Source organism: Amphiura filiformis, chromosome 18 (genome assembly GCF_039555335.1).
Source record: "Amphiura filiformis chromosome 18, Afil_fr2py, whole genome shotgun sequence".
In the NCBI taxonomy this organism is placed as follows: Eukaryota; Metazoa; Echinodermata; class Ophiuroidea; order Amphilepidida; family Amphiuridae; genus Amphiura; species Amphiura filiformis.
In genome coordinates, this window is record NC_092645.1 from 13,968,817 (window position 1) to 13,995,510 (window position 26,694).

At 37.9% G+C, this 26,694-nt stretch overlaps 1 protein-coding gene across 7 annotated transcripts in view; it reads left to right on the forward strand.

Moving 5' to 3' along the window:
• LOC140139900 (serine/threonine-protein phosphatase 6 regulatory subunit 3-like) overlaps nucleotides 1–21,269 on the forward strand; it is a 94,880-nt gene extending 73,611 nt beyond the window's left edge. For 6 of the 7 annotated variants that reach the window (XM_072161667.1, XM_072161668.1, XM_072161669.1 and 3 more), the window contains exons 19-23: nucleotides 865–992; nucleotides 1,381–1,501; nucleotides 2,323–3,009; nucleotides 4,131–4,238; nucleotides 10,383–21,269. In XM_072161667.1, the coding sequence (XP_072017768.1) occupies nucleotides 865–992; nucleotides 1,381–1,501; nucleotides 2,323–3,009; nucleotides 4,131–4,238; nucleotides 10,383–10,446 (1,108 nt within the window). In that variant the 3' untranslated portion in view covers nucleotides 10,447–21,269. Of the gene's footprint in view, nucleotides 1–864; nucleotides 993–1,380; nucleotides 1,502–2,322; nucleotides 3,010–4,130; nucleotides 4,239–9,660; nucleotides 9,706–10,382 lie in introns of all 7 variants that reach the window. The other variant, XM_072161670.1, reaches the window with a different exon arrangement.
• Nucleotides 21,270–26,694: the final 5,425 nt, after the last annotated feature.

Below are 26,694 nucleotides of genomic sequence, written 5' to 3' on the forward strand. Positions count from 1 at the left end.
GTACCTATGTACGTTTACGCAAAAGATATCAAGACAGTGCTGTGCTTTAAGAAAATCCGGTAGCAGGCGCAGAGTAGGTGTAGCGTGTTTTGTGATTCATGGAACAGTTGGCCCCAATGAGGTACAAAGGATAGAGTGCCCTGCTCGCCGAATCTGTGAAGCCGGTTTTGGTGCTGTATAAATACACAAAGTTGAACAAATCATGTATTAAAATGCATTTAATTTCCCACTATACCATTGTTTTTATCAAAAAATTGCTGAATTATAAAGGCAAGCACGCCTGAATCTGGTATATCACCAGTGTTGCCACGCTAAACAACTCTACCACTTTTCGAAATTTCGCCTTCAGTCGCCGTTCCTGTAGAGCCCTCATGGCAACGGGCGAATGAACTAGATTTAGGAGCGTGCTTGCCTTTGTTATTCAGCAATTTTTTGATAAAAAATGGTACACAGTAAAGTTGAATATGCTAAAACAAGTAATTTATTTAATTTTATTAATCCATACATGCTAGAGTAAATTCAGTTCCCATTTTAGTTGCATTTGATGGTGATTTTTTTAGGTCCCTTCATTTCATAATGGATTATTCAGTGTGTGATTGTCAATGAAACGGCAACGTACCAGTTCGAGCTCAGCGATCTATGTTTTTCTACGTCATTGGTTGACCCTCATTAACAGATGATGATGATAATGGACTTTGCCTGTTGCTGAATGTCTATATTTTTTCGTCTGGATCATATAATTAAATCTGTAGAGGTTTTGAACTATTTGACAACAAATGAACTTACGATTGTTCCATGTTTGTGTGATTTGCCATGTAAAGATGTACCAACTTTAATATGACATATAAATCTTGTTTCTTGCAGTGACGAGGGTCCAAGGAGTCGCTCTCCCGTTGCTATGGAAAGTGAATCATCACCGTCGCCATCACCAGCTAGTAACGTAGCAACAGCCTGTCAATCAAATAGTCCTAGTCGACCAGGAGCAGCTTATGGTACGTTGAACAGCAAACACGGTAAAGCTTCAAAAAGAACAGAAGCCACAACAGGGTTTCAATTTAGTTGAACTGTGTGTGAATCAAAATTGATTCTCACCAATCCTCAAAAAATCAAGAGAATCAAGTAACTTACTGTGTGTGGAAATAGGCATGATTTTAGGAGAATCAGTTTTGATTCTTGCCGATTTTAATTGTTGTAAACTCTGATTCTTACTGAATTTGCGCTATATAAATTTCAGGGGTTGGATTGGATTGGATTGGATCACTGCATAGTTATATGTGTATGGCTAAGAAAAGGGTGAAAAAAATTTTCTTCCTAGTATCAGAGATATGAAATATATTCTAACAAAGTTGGCACATTTCACATTTTATTTTACACCTTCAGTTGTATCAAGTGAATCATCATCAGAAGATCCAGCGAAGACGGACAGAACTTGTGAAAATACAGTGAGCAGTAGCGAAACGGATACTAGCAATGAAGTAAACGCTGTAAATAATGTGGAAAGGTCAGTTTTCTTTCTTTAATTATAAAACTGCAAGCAGACCTGCCAACCTGTACGTTAAAAATACAGATGTACGTTTAAAAAAAAAATACTGTTATGACCATTGACCAAAAAACCCCCCCAAATCCCCATTTTGAAATGCTTGCGTCCCCTGCCTGTGTTGTTGTATAAATGTATGAAAGAGACTAAATTGCCGTTGCATGCATTGTAAGTGTATATGAGGCTATATGTATGATACACAAACATGATAGCAGTCATCTTTACATGTGCATGCGTGTCTATGTTCGCCGAAAATTGCTGTAGGGATGATGTTGATGGCAGCCATTTGCTAGATTGTCAACATTGGCGATCTATTTGAATCGTTTTACAATCCAAGTCATCCGATGTCTGCCGAGAATTACCTTTCTTCTGAACATAGCTTATGTGGAAAAGGAAGGAATATGGCATCTAGGGAATGTAATTTTATTTAACAGGGATAAAGATGGATTCAGAATCGCACTCACACTTACAGGAGAACGTATAACATTGTATGTAAGCCTGTCAATGCTTGGAAAATGTTTTTTTAATAAAAAAATATGACTCTTGGGGTTTTAGATTAGTTTGTGATCTAAGTCTGCAAGTATGAGTGGTGTTCTTGATTTAGGCAAAAAGCTGCTGTATGTATTCTTTTTGCGGTGCACATTTTGTCTCAGAAATTACCCAATTTAATTTTTGTTTGTTTTAAAAATTTGGTTAAAATATTTTTTGAAAGAGTTTTTGTAAGAACAAGTCTGAACTAGTCCATCCCCATATTAAACATGTCACTGTTTTATTGTAATTCACAGGGCAATGGAAGAGGAGGAACCCAGCAGTAGACCTAGTTCAAGTCCATCCCCTGTCAGCCACACCAACAGTAACGATGCAGCATCGTCACTAGGGCACAACTCTTCACTAGACACAGCAAGCAGTTCACCTGCAAAGCAAACACAAGCAGAGCCAGACAGTAGTGGCACTGTATGGGACAATGATAGCAATGCAAACCCTTGTAGTCCGAGTGGGCCTGCCGCGGTGGTGGTGGAGACAGAAGGCAACGAGGCTTGTCCAGTACCACCACCTGCTGTGTCGCAGCCAAACTGTACTGATAACACGGTTAGCGCTATGCACCACGGACTGGTCAATGATGCTGGGCCAGCCGTTTCCCCTCCATCGCCTCAACAAGGCGACATCGTAGTCAATTCACCGGTAGACTCTTCGTCGACGTCATCGCCGGCTTCCCCGCCGATGGTGGGAGGATCAGGAGATGATGAACATAAGCTTGGCGATGCAGGGTTGCTATCCAATGCACCCGCTGCAAGCACAGACTCATCTTCTTCTCCATCGTTAGGAGTTCATCATAACGAGGATATAGTTAATGAAATTGATAGGAAAGATATAGATTCACATTCTTCTTCACAAGACGTAGTGAGACACAGGGACGAAGTGCAACAGGAAGGCGTTAATGAAGAGGTGGTGGAGGACGACGATAACTTTGAGTAAGTGACAAAATTTTTGATCGGATATAACGATATAAACCCTTCGCTATTTCAGACGAAAGTGAATTGTGGGTAATAATGATTGGAGATAATCACCATTGGACTTACTCAGTATTTCGATGGGGAGAACTAAGTACTTTGTAAAAAAAAATTGTTTGCTACTTGTGTTTTGCATATTCTTTGTTCTTAATGTCCGAGTACTTGCATATAACAAGCAAAGTATTGATTGAGGTTGGGTTGAATTTAGAACAGCTAATTTTGTAATGGAAAAGTAAAGTAACCGGGGATACCCTTTGAGGCACAGGCTATTCACATGCCGTCAGTGGAGATGATTGTTTTGCTTATATTGGATATGAGGACGAGCATGCACAGTTGCCAATTTGCCAATATCTTGGAAGGGCTTATTACTTTGCTGACAGTAAATTATTTAATTGTCCTGTGGTCAAACTTGAAGGATCAATACGTCTGTTTATCCAATGCTAGAAATTTCATTAATTAACTCTCGCAAAGATTTTCCGGAGTAGATTTGTGAGAAGCCTAGTGGATTGATTCTCAGTAAAAATTTTGTGTGATACATTATATAAAATTCAGGGTTCCCGTGGTCCTTGAAAGTCCTTGAATTTGAAAACACCTTTTCAAGGCCTTGAAATTCCTGGAAATTTGAACAAGGTCCTTGAAAGTCCTTGAAAATTGGAATTTTACCTAAAGCATAATTTTGACAAAATTTGGGGAGTGGAGAAGAACTGTCACATTCGTTAATACGTGCTGCATGGAGAGCCGTATCATGATTTTTGTTTTGTGGTAAGTCCTTGAAAATCATGCTTTTGGACCTTGAAAGTCCTTGAAAAGTCTTCAAGGTGCGGGAACCCTGATAAATGGAGCAGAATCAACAAAATCTTGTAAATTCCATAGTGAGAATCCAAATGCAGTCTCGTAGCATGTAACTAATGTGTACCACAGGACTCATTGCCTGCCCCTTTTCAGTTTTTGCCTTGGTGCCCCAGATCTTTAACAGCTTCAAGGCATTCTTCATCACTTGTTGGCCTTGGTACCCTTCTTTGTTATCGATATAGTTTATAACCATATTTGCACTACTTAATACTTTGTTGTTTGTTAATTAGTTTCTTGACAAGAGGAGGACTAATGAAGTCACCCAGCCCCCCACATGGTCCACACTCACCTAGACCAAATGGACCCCCATCAGAGATTGATTTAGTAGAAAAAGCAAGGTAAGTTTTCACTGGCTTCATTTGAAATTTTGAGGAAGGGTAGGCATCCATGACCATTTGCATACACATTTCAAAACGAGATTCACCTGTGGTGTATGCGTGTGCGCCTTTTTTAGCATGCTTAAAGTACTGCGTACGCTTTGCTAAAGCTTGCTGGCGCATTGCTCAATAATCGTGGAAAACAAAAAAGCCCTTTTGCACTATATGCGTGTGCAGGGAGAATCTTGTTTTTTTTGGTAGCAAGATGGCACAAGCAAGATTTTCACAAGTCTGTGGCTTCAATTAGGTTCGAAAGACCTACGTCTTTGTTCCACTAGAAAGCCCATTATTTTCTGAACAGTTTGCGCTGAGTCCATGAGGTGATGCTATACTGGATGAGCCAAACAAGTTACATCAGTTGTGGGTCATTATTTCTCAAATCACCCAAAAAAAATATAATTTTACACCTCACCCCCTTCAAATTTGTTCAAAATTAGTATACAGGGTGATTTTGGCTGGCAAAGCTCAAATGTCAAATTTTAGCTTAATCGGACGACGGTTTTCGGCTATCGCCGCCCATTTTGGCGATTTCGGTGAAAAAATGGGCGTCCATCAATATTATCGCGACCATATCTCCGTAACCGTAGGTCCTACTGAGCTGAAATTGGTGTCATTTTTTAGCTAATCTCTCAAAGAATCCAACTCTACTATCACTTAGTGTGTAGGAGGAAGAGAAAAAATATGACCTTTTTTTTCTGTACTTTGACCTTGAATTTGACCTTGTTGCCCACATGACCGCGAGGCGAATTGGCGTTGGAATTACACCTCCATATGTTGTCTACATAATATCAAAAAATTGGAGGGGTAATATTTTTTGTTTTCTTTCTGGGCTTTCATAAAGCAAGCATGTGGTTGAAAAACTGTAATTTTGTATGTAGGCTCAGTATATTGTACACATGATACTATTATAATATAGGCCAATTGTATATAGGCCTATAAGTACATGCATTAAATACATATGTTTTCACCTGCATGCTTGCTTTGTGAAAGTCTAGCAAAAAAACAAAAAATATTACCCTTCCAATTTTTTGATATTTTGTAGACAACATATGGGGGTATAATTCCAACGCAAATTCATCTCGCGGTCACGTGGGCAACAAGGTCAAATTCAAGGTCAAAGTACAGAAAAAAAGGTCACAAATTTTCTCTTACTCCTACATACTAAATAATAGCAGATTTGGATTCTTTGAGAGATTAGCTAAATAATGACATCAATTTCAGCTCAGTAGGACCACGGTTACGGAGATATGGTCGCCATAATATTGATGGGCGCACCATTTTTCATTTAAATCGCCAAAATGGGCGGGCATAGCACTAAAACCGTGACGTCCGATTAAGCTAAAATTTGAAATTTGAGCTTTACAGCCAAAATCACCCTGTATACCAATTTTGAACAAATTTGAAGGGGGTGAGGTGTTTCCCATTGGGTGAATTGAGAAATAATGACCCTAGTGTATATAACACATGATTTACTTATAGTTCTTATTGTCAAGTGATGTCATTGTACACATCTTCAAATTACAAAATGTTCCCTCAATGTTACTACATAGCTGGAAGCGCTACCTTGATATGTTGAAGTCTCAGATTGTACTAGCCAAAAAGCACTCTTGAAGGTTGTGATGTATTGTGGATGAGCTATACTGTCAAATTTGGCATATTGGAACCACCTGCATATTGTCATCTATAGTCGCCGGCAGGAAGAAACTTGAAATGTTGCATGTGACATAACTGATGGCACCTGTCACTCAAGTAGAAATGTGCTATGATTGGTTGCCTTGCCGATTAATATAATATATTACTGGATCTGGGTCAACGTACACGCTACATCCTTTTTTGAGTGCAGGCACTTTCCACGCCCATGACACCAGATGCAAAATTTTGAGTGCATCTCTGCAGGTGATTCTAGCTGAATGACTCATTGATTCGAGGTGTATACCACAGTTTTGTGCGGTGACATCAGTCAATGTTCAGTTATTGCTTGTCCAGATCTAACCTTCATGTAAGCATACATGAAATTAGCCTATTGTCAAAACTAGACATCCCAGGGCCTAGGTTTCTTCTTGGTTTGCAAGAATCAAAATCCATCTTAGTCACTGCACTTACTGTATGATACAATGAGAGAAGTTGATTCTTGCAACCAAATCTTATGGGAATCATTACGAAAATCGTTTCTGTGATACTTGTCGAAATCTAAGCCCTGCATCGTAATTATAATCTAGGCTGTCTTGATACCAGGCTTACTCTTGAGTATGCTTACATGAAGATAATTGACCTTTTTGGTAAATCCCATAATTCCTTGCGGTTAGACCCAAGATGATCTCACTTGACGTCACACCAACTTGCAACGCCTAGTAACGATGTTCACTAAACCAAAAGGAATTATGGGATTTACTGAAGAGGTCAATATCCTTCTCCACTATATTTGTTTTGCATGTAAACCTATCCACCTGGCTCTCATCATTTGTTGTACCTTTCTCCCCACGCGATGTTACCACATTACTAACTTTCCATGGTTTATCAAAATTTCTTTTCATCATGCAAGCATGCTTGAATCATTTAGCATTGATTATGCAGTGCCCTTGGATTTTTTTTATTTAAAAAACATTTTGTTCAAATTCAGTAAAAATTAATTGGGCCAAAAATAGTTGTTTTGAATTTCATACAGGAAAAAGCAAAATGAGAAAAATCCTAAAATGCAAAATCTGGGTCGGTAACTGTAGATTTTTTTTTGTCGCATCAAGGGCACATTCTGCAAATAATTTATTGCTGCATTCATAAGTTTCATGCCAGATCTTCATGCTTTCATCATTGGTGAAGAAGACAATTTTGAGAATAATAGTTTCAGAAAAATACTATATCATGTCACAATATATCATCATGGCTTCTGCAAGTGGTTAAATAAAGAAATAAAGATTTTTTTTGCAGGAATGTACCATGCAGGAATGTTTTATGGTATTTAGAATTTGCCACTTTGAAACTATGCACTTCCCATCTCAAATTACCGTATTCGTTCCAATAAGCACCCATGCCCCCAATAAGCGTCCACCCAGGGTATTTTCAATTTGCTAAAGCGTACCATTAATGTTGAAGTGACGGATAGACATCGATACAGTGAAATAGCTGGAGGACTACAAGTCCTGTGTAAACTTGCATTACATTTTCTGCATCAGAAAAGCTACTAGAACGTCTCAGGACACTTTTATAACATACGTAAATTTGTCTAGCTAATAAACGCTCCTTAAAAAAAATAGGTAAACTATGTAAAAAATAAGTGCCCACCCAAAATGACTATTGGAATGAATGTGGTATTGCATTTTGTTTTGCATGTTTTTGAAACCCAAACAAATACACTAAAAATCAACAACAAAGTGCTCTTTGCTTGTCTAAAATAGTGTGAACACATCACACAATCAGGAGTCAAATTCACCTGCCACACAATGGGCGGGGGGGGGATACTTGTGTGTGTAAAGCTGCATATTCTTCATGTTGGTGCCCGCTTGCTCGTTTCAAGGCTTTTTGTACTAATTTTCTGTTTCTGTCGGAACTGATACTTTTTCATTCTGTAAAGTGCATATTTAAAACTTAAATTACCTTATTCAGTTATGCTGGGAATTCAATGTACAGGTGTAATGGATGGATAAGAATTCTTTTTGAATAAGTTTGTGAAAAGTGAACAAAACTCGTGATACTTAGATATACTTCGCTATAAAGACAATCCTAGGCCAGCTAAGTCACTGTAAGTGTAAACTTCTGTGGGTTGAACGCTTTCAAGATATTTCTCAATTGGGGTAAAAAATTTTATGCACAAAATAATAATAATAAAAACAAATGAATGAAATGGAATCATAAACAAATAAGCGAAATGGAATGGTTCCTAGCTTGCTAAACCCCATTTGAAATTCACACTCACTGTGTGGAAGAATAAGGTTTATGTCTTCCATACCGGGTGTATGGAATAGGTCAAATAGTCCATTCCCTATTGAAGGTCTTCTAGATGACTTCAAGACAGTTTGTTGCATTGTAAAGATAGTTGGTGCATGCAGTATACCTAACCATAATCTGTAATCCACAACCCTGCTACTAATCCATGATGCTTAACCTAATCCAAAAGCCAAATACTAACTTCCAATATCTTGCCATGAGAAAGATGTATCAAATTAGCCATGTTTATTGACTAAAATATATAGGAAATAAATTATAAGATTTCACACCACCAAATAGTATTATACGGTAAATGCGCCCTGAATGCATTTCTCAGAAAAAACCATGCATAGCCTAAAGTGAGCATTAAAATGAGCAGAAATTTGCATAACTTTGGCTAAATTTGGATTGGTCACATTAGTAATATCAAATCTTGCAAGTGTACCACAGATGGGAGAGATCGAGTATTTTTTAATGATTTTAAGCAGTTGTTTCTATACAGAAACACTGGCATGATTTTGGAGGTAAATTAGGTAATTCCCAGACATCATAGACTTCGAGGGCCAGTCGTAAAAAATAATGACGGTCACCCTATATTTTTTCCCAGTCAGAGGGATCAGGCTAGGGCTAATTTCAACCATCATAGCTGTTGCTAAGAACTGAGTCGCTCTTACGTTTTTTTGAGGCAAATTTAGTACATATCTCTATGGGGATTTATTTGGTGGTGTGAGATCATAAGTAATGAATAATCATACAGGAGATTGACATTATGTGGAGCATTTTGCTCAGTCAGTAGAATGTACTTTCCAAACTAAGATGGGGACATTGTAAATGGTCAAAGCAAAAAGTTATTTTGGAAATTAAGAATTGTTCCCAAAATATATCAATGAAAATAAAACCATTTTAGCTAGTGAGATGTGATTTCTTACTATTTCTTCCTTTCTTAATCCTTCCTTATGTTAGTACTTGTAATAATCCCCTGTTAACTGTATTCTTACTGTTATCTGATCTACTCTTGAATTTTATTCTAGTTATTTCTTTCTGTTTGTGTACATAATTATAATATTATTGTGACCTTAAATGTTAGTGAATGAGGCCGAGTAAAGCATAATAGGCAATGGCACAATATGATTACTGAATCTGAAAAACACATTTTTTTGGTTTAATATGCCACATATTTACCTGAATAAATTACCAGTAGATTATTGAAAATCTCTCAAACCTTTTAAATTAGATCAATAAATCATGTTGGAAAAGATTTTCCACTTCCCCCATGTAAGTTTTTAGTTTTAGTATGTTGAAGCTTTCTTAAATTCATACTCTTGAATGTTTTTGCGCTCCTCCAAATGACATGTGCCGTGTGTTCAGCCTCATTCTCTATCACAGTGTGACCGACTATTGCATTCATTAATGTTCATGTATCGCTGAATGTATATCTATCTGTCTTTGTCTTATTCATCAGAGTCATGTGACGAGCAGGGCAAGGCGGCTGCCCAGGATAGAAAAGGTGATTTTTGACTCCTATTATTGTGTTTTGCCCAGCAAAGAGCAAACAATTGAAGCAAACATTCGTATCCAGTTTTAGATACAAATACATTATATAAGCTTTTATGCCTTTGTTACAAATTACAGACAGGGGAGGGGGTATCATCCTCCTGTATGATAACCAAAAGTTAGACCGGTGTTGAGTCTTTTAGGGGTCATACAGCTTACAGAAGAAAGCTGCAGTATATAAATTCCTTATAAAGTCTTTATTTATTATGTTTACTGTATGAGCACTTGGAGTTGTTATTGCCTAATATTATGCCACACACATTGTTGCTTTGTGTGTATGAATTTGTGGTTTTTCAATTAATATACACTCATCCATCCATTATCACTGTCACTAGTGTAATCAAATACATGTCACTGAACATAGTCAATTCATTACACTGCACCGAGATACACAGTTTCAATATGTCACCATTCTGTCTTAATTATACAATAGATGAACAAAGGAGACTATCTATACAGTGAATATCATGCTTCCATGCCACAGACTTGAAGCCACAAAGGCAGCAATTCTTATTGCACCATTTGCCCATTTGCGTCTTGAAGAATGTACTGATATGAAGTGTCATGCGACATTTCACACACTACTTTGTAAATCAATTAACACCCTTCCATGTTGATTTCTATTCACAGGGCAGAAGCTTTGGAAGCCTTGAATCAGTTCACTACAGCTACCGGCCGGAATGGACCCATATGACCGACTTCGTTGATTTGCATACCCACCAGCTAAGCCTTACCTACCCAGCAAGTCCATATAATCAGGGATGTTACAAGCTATTTGGATTGAGACAGTGCCATGCTGTTGATGCTGGATAATATATAGCAGGTGGCACTGGTACTCACTTCTTACGTGAAGCATTATTCCATTCAGAGTTTGTAAATGTCTGATGATGTAAGTGTAAGAACTTGATAACAAACGTCTTACACTGCCATAAGGATAAACCTGGGGTTGAGCGCCAAGACATTTGTGTAACTGTAAGCCACCTTGCACCACAGACTATACCCACGGGAACAATATTTAATCCTGCCATCTTCTCAGCAAGTGTTTACATTGTGAAGCTGTGCACACTCCATTCATTATTTCTGACCACTTCAAGAAACAGGATGCCCATGGCGTTTGAGGGAAATGGAAATTTCATCCTACAACCCAGTATGGGCTATTTCAGCTAGAATTCACACTCCCTGTGTGGAATATTTAGGCTGTCTTCCACAGAGGGAGTATGTTATTCAAATCGAATTAGCTGTTGTTAATTATTTTGAAACCCATACTCCCCCTGTATTATGGCTTTACTTGACGTGATAGTCAAGAACCTGTTGGTGTCAAATTGAAATGCGAATATGTCATCAATTTTATTTTGACTAAATTGCTATGGATATGGTACATTGAAAAATTGAATTTGATAAACGGATGAAGAGATACGACTTTCATCGTCAATCATTTCAACCAAATTTGACACAAGTTGTATTCACATCAACGAGATTACACCCAAAGAGAGCCAACTCCGCCATGTTTGCATGTTGCTTAATGGGGGGCAGACTATTTTGGTCTCCAATGATTGACAAACCAATAAGGCACATCGCAATACACACTTAGAGTCGGTTCTCTTTGGGTGTTATATCTTTGAATTGATTCATTTTTCTTGCCCACATTTTTCCCGGTATAAAGGACCATGTTAGCAATTTCATGTTATGAAGTGAAGCAAGACGTAGAGGTAGTGCCAACTTCAATTTGAGTAAACTTCAAATGAAAATATTTGTCGAGATTGGTAAAAGATGTTTAGCTAAACTGAGTCTGCAATAGATACATACCCAGCATCCAGTAATCGAGTTCTGTGAAGTCTGCTTTATGTTATCGAGGGAAAGAAGACACAAGTGTTGTCGTTTCTACAGAAGTGAATCTCTATCGTAAGCTATTGTTTCCCGCGTTTTGTGAAACTTAGCAGTGAACATTCCATGAGTCCGAAATGATAAAATTTGTTTTACAAATCATTGATAAGTTAAGTTTATTTACTGAATTGGGCTATTCCAGTTGACATCCATATACCCCCTATGAAAGACATGACCTTAATCTCCCACACAGGTGGTGTAGATTTCATATGGAGTTGCCCATTTGGAATTCACACTCAACAGGACCTTGTTCTTCCACGAAGGGAGTGACTCCCTGTGTAGAAGGGCATCCCTGTGTGGAAGGTCATGTCTTCCATAGGGGGTGTATGGATTTCAAGTGTAAGAGGCCAATATGTTCTATTAGACTTCTGAAACCTGGTTGAAGATGTTTCCATATTTGGGCATATCACCTTTGACCTGCAAACATTTTATTAAAGTATATTTTGTTAACACACAATGTTGGTCCAATGTTAGCTAGTAATGTATACACAATGGTGACATGAGTCCTATTTTTATGAAGTATAATGTACCCCACATGCCAAAAGTAAGTTATTCATCGTCTATCTGTAACATTGGGATATTCCAGTTGAAATCCATACAGCCACTATGGAAGACATCTTTCACACAGGGAGTGTGAATTTCAAATGAGGTTACCTGAAGTGGTAACCCCATTTGAAATGTACACCCATTGTGTGGTAGATCAATGACATCTCTTCCATTGGGGTTGTATGGGAAGTGGAATAGCCCATTTATTTTGTTTAAGCGGTTTCTTAAGTCAAGTCAAATAAGATTGTTACACATATTCCTAACAGTTTTGACAGGGAAAAAAATTTGTACTGAGCAAAATTGGTGATGCAATCAGAGGTCATGACTGAATGGATGTGTTTATCTGTCTTTAGTTACACATCTGTTTAAATCATACCAATGTTACTGAGAAACAACCAAACAGTACCAATATATCCAGTTTGCAATGAAATTGTGGTTAATAAGTATATACAAGTTTCAATTATACAACATTTTAGCCATTGAATATTGTGTGTTACCATTCTCCGCTTTGATTTCCTGCCTGATAATAATGGTGAAGTTGATAAACAGGTTTCAGGTTAATCTAGGCCTTCCTAAACTATGGGATGCAACCCAAATGTGAGTTGCGAGTACTTAAGGGGGTCGCCTGTCTTGGCTGAAAAAATGAAAAAAAAAGCATAGTTCTGGCTCGAAATACAGTTACAAAATGGACCAAACATTGTAATTTGCACCTTGGCCTATTCTGTGAAGCAAATGTTCCAATAGTAATTTTGGTAGTGGTTCATCAGGATGATTTTTCAAGCTTAACCCCTTTCTGGCATGCCACTGTGACAACATTTGTATTATCTGATAGTGCTGTGGGTCGCGCCATATTTTGTCATGAAATTTGGGTCATAGGAAAAAAGGTCTGGGAAGCCCTAGATTCATTTCAAGGTGTTGGTGTGTATGTAATAGGTGGTGTGTACATGCAACATGCAGCTATTAGTGAACCAGGTGTAATTAACTATGCTGTGATTGGTGTGTATGCAATGTGATATGTAAAATGTTTTTATAGCAAGAGGTGCAGAGTGTCATGAAAATTATTTTTTAATGTGCGTTATTGTATGTCTTGTTTTGCAGCCTTGTGTGTTGATTTTTTTATCTCAAATTTTATTTCGGTCTCTGGCCGCTTGATGTTGTAAAATAAAATTATTTATCTTTGGTTGAAATTTATTTTTAGCAGCTGCAGTTAGAATAAGCTCTTACAGTTGAAATCCATACACCCCCTGTGGAAGCATACCTGAAAAATAGGGACTGTCCGTATTTTTACTGAAACAAAAAGCATAAAAGAGCAATTTTGCCATGTGTCCCTATTTTTGCCAAAATATGACTGTAGTAATGTATAGGAAATTCAGGAATGTCCCTGTTTTTCTGAATTTTGTCCCTATTTGTGAGATTTTAGGGTTGGCAGGTATGTGGAAGACATGACCTTAATCTCCCACACAGGGGGCGTGAATTTCAAATGGGGCTACCTGAAAGAGTGACTCCATTTGAAATTCACACTCCCTCTGTGGAAGATTAAGGTCATGTCTTCCATACAGGGTGTATGGATTTCATCTGGAATAGCCCAACATTCAGAATAAATTGTGGTTTAATATTGTTTTCTGCTTCATCACCATGTGGTTTGGTGAAGATCAAGTTAATTTTTTATTACTTCCGTGGTCTGGGTACGCGCTGGTGAGAATTGCGATCGCATAGTAAGTGACAAGGTTGCCTACTATGCGCTGCGCCGAAGACCAATGGGTCAACTGGCTTGTTGTCAAGTGCGTTGATCAGCCAATCAGCGTGATTGTTTATTTCTTCTGTGTGTACACTCGTTTATGCTTGGCGCACAGCTCGGACCACGGAAGTAATAAAAAATTAACTTTAGTAAATTTCAATTTAACACACATTCTGTTCCATTTCATGGTTAACCTGCATGGGCATTGCCAACTAAACTATATAGGCCGGTAGAACTATTTTGATTAGTTACAGCGAGGGGTATATCATAAATTGAGCCAATCATGATCCGTAGGGCTGAAGGGATGTAACTTAAAATTGCGAAGAGATCTAAAAGCTCTATCGTGATTGGTTACTCAGATGATTATATCATTTTATAATAACCAATCAGAGGCACTGTAAGAAAGGCTGTAGTGCCAGTGGGGTTAAACACAGCTTTGTTCCTTGCACATAATCTGAAAAAGGGATCAAGTTCTAATTAACACGACTTGAGTAGTATGTACATTCCGAAATGAAAAAGTTTCAAGGTAGCGTTTTCTCGGCAAAGTTCATTTTTTTGCCAAATATAGTGCCATAGTGGGCTTTTCAGTAATTATTTATTCTGACTGGGGGAGGCAACCCCCATACCCCATGTGGTGCTGCTGCCACCAAGTGCAATCCATTACAAGGATACTGAAGGTATGACACAATAATACTGCTAATATGATATACAGTCAACTCTGGCAAAGGTCAAATGGGCTCAAAAAGTATAGGAAACTGCAGATGACATGATTTTCAAGCAGTGGGCTATTCCAGTTGAAATCCATCCACCCATGGAAGGCAGGACCCTAATCTCCCACACGGGGGTGTAGATTTCAACTGGAATAGCTCGCTAAATGGGGCATTTTGTAGGTATACCGATTGCATGTGTAATTTGTAATGATTGTAGGCATGATAGAATGTAAGGTAGGCATTAATGTTGTATGTGACCATAAAGTTGTCATATTGTGAGCATTCCAATGTAAATTGTGCCAATGTTGTGTTGGTTTTATTAAGTTTGTCGAGTTAGTTGGGTAAAAAATAGAAGTGAACATAATTACGGGTCAAAAGTATCATCTAGACTAAAAAAAGAAAGACTATATGCAAATATGTGTATATTTCTATTTAAAAGTGATGATATCATTATTAATTTTTGAATAAACAAAATAATTGTAATAAAACAAGTGTATTTGAGAGCAATGGGCTATTCCATTTAAAATCCACACTACCCTGTGGAAAGATGTTAAGAATATCTTGCGCAGGGGGAGTATGAATTTCAAATGGATGAACACATGTGGCAGCTCTCATTTGGATTTCACACCTCTAAGAAAGAATCAACTTGAATTTTCCACACATGATGGGCGAGTTTCAAATAAAGTTGGTTAACCCTAACCCTACCCGTGGTTTTTGTGCTATCGGAAGGGAAAGAAGGAACGAAAAAGGAGAGAAGATGAAGAAGAAAGTCACTTGGCACCCCCGGGATTGAACCTCGGACCCCTCGCATGCCACGCAGAAGATCCCCAGCATGTAGCTACACAGGTGACGTTGGCCCGCCAACGATTCCCTGGGTATATATGACTTGGTCTGATTGCGTCATCAAGTCCCGTGGAATGCATGCACGCAGAGTGGTTTTAATAGTGAGCTTTAGTGAGTCCTAGTTGGGTTAGGGTTAATGTGCCAATGCTATTTGAAATTCATGCTCCAAGATATTTCCAAAATGTTCCACAGAGGGAGTGTAGACTTTAAATGGAAGAGCCCAATGCGTTGCTATGACAGAAAGGTTGAAATGGATATTGCTTCTGTCATTTCTCTAGAAATTTATACCAAAAGAATTCTAACTAAATTTAACATAATAGAGCCCATTCCAGATCAACAATTTTTATCAAGAAATTGTGGAAAAGGAGTGAAAATCTCCCAAATATGGCCCACAATGCGTAATAAAGTCCCAACCGGATTTGTCATTTTTTTTGTTACGTTTTCAGCTGGATGCTGGATTTTAAGATTATGTTCAAAACTTCACATGTATTGATCATATACATAATAGTTCAGCTAGTAATGAATTAATAGTGACATTTTCAACTGGGGGAGGGTAGATTTCAAAATTAATAGCCCAATGAGCTTCAGCAATGTGTTTTCTTTGCAAAATATTGGATCTGACTTTAATAGTGTGCTGTGCCTAGTATGATGATGGTTGCTATGAAAATTGTTCAGGTTGTCTCATGAATGTCAATGTGGGTACGCAACTTCATTGGAACAAGGTCACACACGTGGTTCCATTGGAACTGCCAACATCCCAATATGAGACAATTTAAGTTGTTATACACTTTATGTCTACCTTCAGTCAGAGGCACTATTTTTGGAAGTTCAGTGTGTGCTGCATTGGCTTAGCGTTGTTTCTTGCATGTACATATGCGCCACTTTGATCGGTCGTGTAAAAGTATGCACACGTACCAAGTAACACTAACGTAGAACACACTTAACTTCAAAGCTGGTGCCGCTGACTGGGGGGTAGATATATAGCTGTTCTGAATTTTCAAAGCAAGCTATAATACCAACTGATAATGTAAGGTATAGTTTCTTCTAATAGCCAGTTACCCAAAGCGGATTGTCAACTTGTGCTCATGTAGAGGTCTGCTAATTAACATGGTATTAATTAGTTCAGGGCTAGTCTTTGTTTGTCATGTTTGTGATGCAGGCTATTCCAGTTGAAATCCGTACACCCTATGAAAGACATTATAACCTTAATCTTCTGCACAGTAAATGTGAATAAATAATATATCAAAACTTATTCAATTCTAAAATCAGCGCTGCATTGTGAGGTACTAGTTGTTGTGGTGTTATACATGTGGTTGAATTGTCGCAACTGTTGGCAAACTATGGTGAAATTGAATACAAATGATGTGAAGAAATTTGCTGTCGCTACAAAAATGGAAAAACATATCAGGTGTTATAATGCAAAACTTTTTTTCTTTCTCAACGTTTTTTAAATACAAAAGTTTCTGATAGAACAATTAAAACCCAGCGTCCAAGTAAATTGAATGCATATTCATTTCTGAAAAACCAAAGTGACCAAACTGTTGAACGCAACAGACACATAGGGCCATTCCAGTTGAAATTCATTAACCCCAAGGCGTGATCTTTATCTCCCACACAGGGAGTGTGAATGAAGTGGGGTTACCTGAATGGTTGGCTCCATTTGAAATCTACACCCCACTGAGTGGGAGTTTAAGGTTATGTCTTCCATAGGGTGTATGGATTTCAACTGTGATAGCCCATACAGTAGTGGGCTAATCACCAGTTTTATTTCATGTATATTTCTCTATGGTATGTTGCATCCAGCAGTTGCTCCTCTAACACTCCTATGGACGTTTTCTTACTTTTACATGATTCACTTTCAGCTATCAAAAGCTTCTTTTTTCCCACAAATACTCAGAAATGGATATTCTATACAAATAGCCTTGTCTTCCAGGTTTGTTTTCAAATTAAAATATACTTTTTAGTGTTCTTGTTAATGATCAATTTTGTAAACATTGGCTTAAATCTAATCGGAGTAGCAAATATGGAAAGAAAATTGGGTAAAAAAAGTTTTTGTATTTCAGCACTTCCGTAATATTATTAGTATTATAAATGCTGCAGAATGCTTGTAGTTGTGTCAAATTTGTATGTAAAATCTTACACTATCCGTCTTAATCCCGTTGCACATGCAAGTGAAACTGGTATAAAAAGTTCACATGTGTGTACACACATAGGCCTAAAGTAGGTCTGTTCATGCTACGCAGCACCACACTGCATCATACTGCCAAATACTGCACTGCGGGATTGAAGTAAAGTCAAATAAAATACTGCATTGCGGAATCCCAGTAAAGAGAATATAAAGCGGCATAAAGTAATTGATATATTGATCAGGAATGCAACGCAAGTGCAGCATTCTATGAACAGACCTTGATGCTAGTGGGAATTGGTAAATATCAGGGGTATGAAACATAATATATGCTGTACTTTGTACCCTTGTGTGACTTGCACTTGATAATAGTGATGTAGTTTGTTGTTGCAAATGTTTCACAAAGCTGATGTCATGATTCAAGCAGGGTTGTCATCCAGAATCCCAGGTCAAATGACTGAAAATTTACTACAGTAAAACCTCATTATAACGAAATCTGATACAAGGAAAACCCTGTTATAAGGAAGTATTTTTCCAGAAACAAGATACAAAATTCTTGTGTTGTTTATTGTTTTTACAACCCTGATATAACGAAATTTGGATATAAAGAACTAATTTCTCTGTCCCTGACAACTTCGTTATAATGAGTTTCCACTACCATTTTTCACCCTGATGTGGCTGTGACATCAGTGGGCATTTCGTTGGTCGCAGCCTCAAATTGTTTAGCGATCACTCAAAGGGCTGGTGTGCACATGTTTAAAGATGCCGCATAGATGACAGGGCGAAACAGCTGCTTCAATGCATTGAGGTCACTGCTACACCAGGGTAAAAAATGGTACAAGTTGTCTTGTAATTTGTGGTTTCGATGAGCTGACCACCACATAATAATGATAAAGGTAGCAATTTCATACGGAGCCTTTGCCTGTATCATAAAATATCTAGAACTCGAGACTGTTTGGATGTTATGGGCTAACCTTGACCAATGGTCCGATTGCCGATTTGGTCATGTGAACAGTTGGGTGTATTTTATTGTTAGGAAATATGCTGTTGGGAGTGGTGTGAAATTGAACCCATTCCATAAGTGCTGCCTCACCGCTCTAACAAACATAACTCTTTTTGTATTTGAAATACATGTATTGACATTTTCTAGTCCAAATGTTTATTTTTTACCCAAGAATTCCAAAATGCATAGTGAGCATGAACAATATCTTTAAAAAAAATATATATATAAAAAAGTATGGGAAATAGTCGCTGGTTACCATGGTTACATCATTCCTTGTGCCCCGGATAATTTGTTTGCCAATTGTTTTCATAATTTCAAAAAGTAACGCCGATTCCTGTAGTACTGTAATATGCAGAAATTGACAACTATAAATAAGTAAGAAAAAAATACCACTTGTATATAAGACGATGATTCAATATGACATGACCTTCATATTGTTGGGTCATTTTTTTTTATAATTTAGCTTGGAACATTGAAAAAAAACTGAAATGATATGACCCTGGTGGTTATATTAGCAATGGGGAACAGAAACTTTTATTGAATGATTGAAAAAAATGGTGCATTGCAGAGAATAATAATTAAATGCGAGAAAATGTAATTCATGAACTTTTTCAAGCAAACAAATTTTTTTTCTTGTTTGTATTGTGTATATATATATAAAAATTGTAGATTTGTGTTTAATTTTTGTTTTCTCTTGATAAAAAAACTGATTAAAGTGAGAGTGTGTGTGTTATAACTAGTGCACTGCACTGGGAAACATGCATGTATTCCAGTGCTATACTTTGAGTCAAACTTATTCAGGCATCGTCATGTGAATGCAAAATTTTGCTGTTGGATACCTTGTTTACTAAATACTAGGGGGGGGAATTAAGGGTACCCGTTTCTTGACCCTAATGCACCAAGGGCTTTCTGGCGACTGGAAGGGAAAGAAGGAAGGAATAAAGAGATAAAAGTTGTTTGCAAGTTGTTTTGTTGGGTCAGGGTTTGTACCCGAGACGCGTACCAAGCAGTAGGTTGGTGACCGGTAGTCGCAGGTGTTTTGCTGGCCCAGCCAACAAAAGCATGGGTATATATCAGTGAGATGCATGCACAGGTATAGGACATTTATATTTTGAGGACAATCTCTTATTATCGAACTCTTGTATGACATGCACCAGTGTTTGAAGCATATATTGTGCAAATTTCATGAAAAACAAAATACTTGATTTTTTTTTTACTTCAAGCATTTAACTGATAACAACCACAAAATAAAGTTTTCCTAAAAATTGCACATTGTTTTTAAAACATACTGTAAGAGATGTGTCATGCTATACTGTAAAAGTTAAAATTTTCGCGAGGTTTTGAATTTCGCGAGTGGACAGAAAATCGCGAAAATAAAAACTTGCGAAAATAACCTTTTGCATTCGGTTTCTATTGTATCAATATAAAAACAGCGAAATTATCTCGCGTAAATATTGACTTTTACAGCAGTTAAATAATAAGACCTTTTCTATTAAATGATAAGTTGTGGTTTGAATGATAAAAAAAATCAGCTTGAATAAAGATGAAGGGACATAACAATGGGGCAAGTCAGCATCAATGGGCAGGAAAAACCCAAGTCATTGGCCACTGGACATGTTTAAAGTAAAACCTATAGACGAATCTAAATTCACGCATTCCTACACCTGACTAGCAGCCTTTAGTTGGGTAGCCATCGGCTACAATGCACTCAAAATGTGAAATGATTCGCCTTGGCGGAAATTTTAAACTGCATTCCATCACCCGCTTTACACCTTAATACATAATAATCGGATTAACTACACGCGGTATCTATGCATTGATGTACTTGCGAACAAAAGGACTATGTATTAATGAATAGATGCGATGGGATTACCTGCCGAATTATCTCTATTATATATATTATTCTATTAACCCTCCTCGTCCTTGCATCTTCTCTAGGTGTTAGGCGGCTTTTATTTGCACAATTGGACGCTCAAAACACCATGTTGGTGCTAACAGCTACCCAAAGATGTCCGACCAAATCCTGACCATGACTTGGCTCGTTGGATTCGTCTATATAACCTCTTAACAGTTTTGTTTTAAACATGTTCAAAGGCCACAAGTACACCGGAGGTTTTTCCTGCCCAATGACTTACTCATTTGTTATATAAAATGGGTATCAGCAAACAGTTTTGCTTCTATGCGATAATTAATATTTTTAGGAAATATCCAAATGAATTGTACAATTTTGTGGGCTGAAATACAATGTATAAGAGCTTGAATACTAATTGTGATAACTTTGATACGTTGCCAGTGTTCAGTCCTCAATTTGGTTCATGTGCAAAATACAGATATGTTGTTGGGAATGTACGAGACCATTGCCATTTCTTTATTATTCATTGATAATTATATTGATACTGATATTGTAAATTAAATAACCAGATGAAGCTGATTGTACATGATGTATCTATGTACCTAGACGTACACCTTTTTTTTGTGTATGTGTTGTAATGTGAATAATATTAACGGGATATATGGAGTATACATACGCATGTGCGCCTGTGCGTGTATGTTTGCACACATGCGTATTCTGTACACTTGTGGCTCCTAGGTGGTCCTGTTAAGAATCAGTGTATTTTTAAGGATAGGCTGATTGCTTATGGAAATAAAAATTTATAAAATGCTGAAACATCTTGTTGGTGTGATTTTATAACAGGTTAAGGTGGCCTTACTCTCCCCAGGACTCATATTTATTGCACAGCCCATCAGTGGGAAGTCCACATTTTTTATTTTATTTGAGGGGTCGTAATTTTGATACGATTGATTAAATGCAGTAAAATGATATGAACGATGTCGAGCCCTACATATGCGGCCTTTATGTTTTACATAAATTGGCATTTTCCCTATTCCTTTTTTTGTCCTTTTTGAACATGTTGTTTTAAACTAGGGTCACTAGCAAGCAAAAACACTGGTGTTCCAGTTTTGTCTAGGTGCACCTGTTACGAGTCGTTAATGATTTGAGGCCAAAAGCCCCTTTTACTTCAGAATCCACAACAAAACACACTGTGTTGATTAAGTTAACAATAATTTATCTGAATATTTCATCAAAAGTAAAGTAGGATTTGACAAACTTCGTGAGTGAACATAAATACATACAATTAGTAGTAATTTTACTAAACCAGCAGCCAGCATTCTTGTTGATTTCAAAGTTATGATGTATATCCTGATTCACTTGTCCTGCGGAGATCACTGTTCAGCGAACTCCACTGAAGACCTTTATATCCTTTGCATAAAATCCTTGCACAGATGACAATCTCCAAAATGGTGCTCTTTTCACCTTCATATCCATTTGTAAGCGCTCTTTAGCAAAGTCATAGTTCATTGAATTTACAATCATATGACAGAACAGGTGAAAAATAGTAATTTTTTGCACAAGATTTGCAATTTAAAGAGAATTGGCCATTGCTCATTCGAATAACGATAGTATATAGACAATATAAGTGTGCTTTTGTTTAATGACATAAAATTTGAAAAATATTGTAAGGAACACTTGAGGTTTTGACTTTTAAAACCTGCATGTTGGTCAAAAAATGTGATTGGATAGGTAGTTTTCAACAGATTTACAACATTTCGCCTTGCTATAACCAGAGAAGATGTAATAAAGAGGAGGGTCAACGGAATTATATCCTTGAGATAATCCCGTAGGTAATCCTGTCGCATCTATTCATAGTCCTTTATTCTCAAGTAGTTAGACATCCACTTGAAATATCCTATGATGTTATGTGTGTGACCGCCCATGGTTGACCAATTTTCACTTCAGAATTGAAAATATTTCCCATGTTTCTATAAAGAATTTGTTAAAAAGTATGAAACGTGTGTGTTAAGGACCTGCTGCTTGGATGGGATACCACATGTGGGTAATACAAGAAAGAAATCGAGTGTTGTCAAATATCCCACCAAATCCGCACTTTTTTGTAAATATATACATTTCTAAAGAAGATTAGGATTTTTTAGAGAGGTGATGATTGTTGATCATTTCTATTTTATTATTTTATATATTTTCCTGTCATTTCCTGCCAACCTAATAAAGATATTCTGATAATTGATAACATTCTTTATCTTAAATAATAGAGTCTGAAAGTGGCAACAAGTAGCAAAAATTATAATTTGCCATAGAACTTCAGTCATATTTTATCTGAAATCTGACAAGATGACAGGGTCTGCATGCATGCTGTGTATAGCATGATGAGATGCACACACTGACCTATCCCTAAAAGCAGTTAGCTGCAACTTGTGTATCACACCCATCCCGGGTTCAAACCCAATTGTGGTATTCTATTGTTAAGCAGCTAAATAGGGTGATTCATCATTTACTTTGAGTGTAACGGTCTCACACATATTTTGTTTGAGGATAGCTTGATCAACCTCCTCTTTATTACATCTTCTCTGCTATAACATTTAATTGCATTATTTGTTGACCTAATAATGAAAAGTGTTTGTAGGGGAGTGTTTGCTTTCGTTTGATATAAAAACATTCTGATTGGATGAAGGGAACACTTGAGGTTTCGACAAAAACCAATCACAGAGGACCAATTTCCAGCTGGAAGTTCTTACGATGCTATGCACTCAACCGTGTAGTGTAATCAAAGACGGTGTGGAGACAATTCACTGCTTGTTTGAGAGCTCTTGATGTGTGCTCAGGTGTATCGAGGTGGAAACTGTGTAGATGGTTTATAAGATAATCGTTTTTGTATAGAAACCTTTCCATATGCACGTAATTTCTAATGGAAAACAGGTCTGCTTCGCATACAGTCCCCATGTTTCCACTAACGTTGACAGATGTGTTGTTTCATAAACCAGACTTCAGCAAGTCGACAGAAGAATATATTTCTTTCTTGGAAGAGGTACGCACTTTGACGTATTCTAGATCTTCTTAGTTATTACTGGATAGTAGTACATTGACTACATAAGAGTCTGGTTCGCAATTTCCTTTCTTAGAAAGCATATGGACTGCAAGCACATTAGCCCACAAGAACACAGTAACAATGTCTCACAAAAATAATCATGTACATTTTCTTAAATACTAAGAAACAAAATCTCCCATTATATTAATAGCCGATTACTCCATTCTCAACATACGATGCAATCTGGAAATTCCCAAGCCTAATTACAAACATTAACCTTTCACATTACAATACTTCCTAGGGGTTTTCCCAAAATGATGACATATTCACTTTACATTCTTGGGGATTCCCCATCCATAAATGGTTCTGACTTTGACACCCGCCTGAGAAATGACACCACCATTCATGAACGCACTGAACTCAATGTTGATCAGATCATGAGCTTGCTCGAGTACTCACTTACCACCACGTAGTGACGTACTTCCAATATGACAGTGTGTTTTATACCAGCAATTGAGGGGCAGCGATGGGGTCCCCGGTATCCCCAATCGTAGCCAACCTTTTCATGGAGGATTTCGAACTGAAGGCCCTCAATTCGTTTCACAGCCCCCCCCCCCCAAATGGGGGTCGTTTCGTGGATGATACCCTGGTGATCATTGACAAGAACTTGATAGACGCGTTCACGGACCACATCAATAACCAACATCCGCCACCAAGTTTACTTTAGACAAAGAGTCGGAGGGTCGCTTACCTATGCTCGATGTTTCTGTATCGCGAGATGATGCGGGTAATTTGAGCTTCAAAGTGTACCGTAAACCAACACATACGGACCAGTATCTGGGTTTCTCGTTCAACCATCTACTACAACACAAACTCGGAGTAATTCGCAACTTGTGTGATCGCGCCAATTCCATTGTCACCAAAGAGCGCACGCATGAGCTTGATAAAGTTTGCAAATCCTTGGCCATTTGTGGCTATGAGGATTGGAGCTGGGTGACTGCCAGAAAAAGACGTAAACCTAAGTCCAAGAAACAAACTAATCAGCCTGATAGGAATGTCTCCATCGCTTACATTCAGGGACTCTCGGAGTCCATCCAGCGGTTGTTGCGCTTCATCGGTGTCATCACATCACAGCACCCACATCAAACCAACGAACACCATCAGATTCAGATCCGTTTTAGCCAATACAAAAGATAAGACGGACAAAACTGGTGTGGTATAGGCCTATCACATCCCATGTGGTGGTTGTACTTCATCTTACATGGGGAGAGTGTCCGCTCCCTTAGGACACGTCTCGTTGAACATGGAAAAGTTTCATAGTTCCCAGTCAAAGAAAATGCCACTGGCTCCACCCACTCAATTGATTAGGAGGAGGTCCAAATCGTGGACAAGAGGAAAATTGGTTCCGCATAGGAGTCAAGGAAGCCATCCACATTAAGCATGTTAAGCGCAGCACAAAGGAAGTGATCTAAACAGATTAAACATGTTAAAGGGACGCCACAACTGTCACCCACCTACGACTCGCTCCTCCATTCATCTGACCGTCAGAGGTCAACATCCGTTGCTACTTCCGGTCAGATGATCCAGTTTCCCGCTATAAAAAATGGGGTCTTTGACAGCGGTGCTGAAAAAGGGGGTCTTAACAGCCTTACATACGCGTCACCTTCAAAGTGGGAGTGCCCGGGCTTTTGAAAAAGCCAAGAAAGCCAAGGAAGCTATTAAAAAAATCTAAGAACAGTAACAAGAACAATACAAACGTCGAGACAAAGGGGCAAGTAGTTCTGCCCTACGTAAAAGAAACCTCCAAAGCACTACGTAGATTTTCCGGCAGCTACGGAATCAGAGATTGTTTCAAACCTACTCAAACTCTGCGGCAGCTCCTTGTTTCACCCAAAGACAAAATTGAGAACAGTACATTACCGCACCAGTATATTACATCCCCTGTCAGGGAAAACCCTGATGGGTCAGTGATCGGAATCATAATATTGGTGAGACGGAAATATCGTTAAAAACCAGATTCCTAGAGCACCGTCGTCCGAGTACAACCTCGTCGGAAGTCTCCCAGCACATCCACAAGTTGAGTTGGACAAGGTCAAAATCCTTGACCGGAATGCAAGATACTTTGAAAGGGGTGTGAAGGAGTCAATTTACATCTGAGTCAATCAAACATCACTCAACTGCGACGGGGGTCGATATAAGGTACCAAGAGTGTACGACCAAGTTTTGGGGTCAAGTGCCTAAAATGTCACTGATCCCGAATTTGGGCATACGCGAACAACAGAAAAAAGTATAAATATGAAGACCTTATCAGAGAAGGACAAGAAGCAGAAGCAGGAGCTGAAATAATTTTTATAGAAGTTTGGATCCAGAGGCTTCACCAATGAGACACCGGGAACCTGTTTCGAATTCCTTGGCCTGACAAATAAGGAAGTTAAGTTGCTTGATGTGATTATTTCTTTATTTTTTTCTACCAAAACATTATGATGTTCAAATGTAGACCTATATCTAATTAATCAGCTTTATCTGCTTTTTGTGGTCATTTTAATTCTATAAACTGCACACTTGTGTGCAACTTGAGGGCGCTATTTATATATATTTTAAATCTAAATTAGCCAAATAATATGAGTTATACCTTTTTTGAAAATTCCCATGTCATTTGTTAGTCTGTTTGCTGATGTTCTAATACCATTTTACAAGTGTCTACCCCTTGTAAAGATGCAGACAAGATTTAAGATAAATAGCGCCATCATTGTTCAACTTTGCTTTAAAATGACTCAGTTTTACATGCCATCAAAAGGCTATCAAACAACCGCACTAGACACTATATCAACATGATCCAGAGCGGCGATAAGAGCTACCTATACGATGTGGCTGGTGAGAAACAAAGACGTTTGGTTAGTTGCAAGATCTTACACTCCAATGAAGGCTATGATCATGTGTCAATGGCTTGCATTTTCTTCAAAGGGTTCCAGCTTGCAATTCGTATGGAAGATACATTTCTTTAATACGCAAGGTCAAAATTGCCCATAAAATTGGTATTAAATCGCGAATTTCAAAAAATCAAAATTATTTGATATCAGACATGTCAGAAGGACATTCATTGTATTCAGAATGCAATTTGATATGTCTGATGTGCTCTCGTGTCCCACAAAAATACTGCACTGTACGTTGCTATCCGATTCCTTATGTGAAAAGGAATGGTTGATTTGT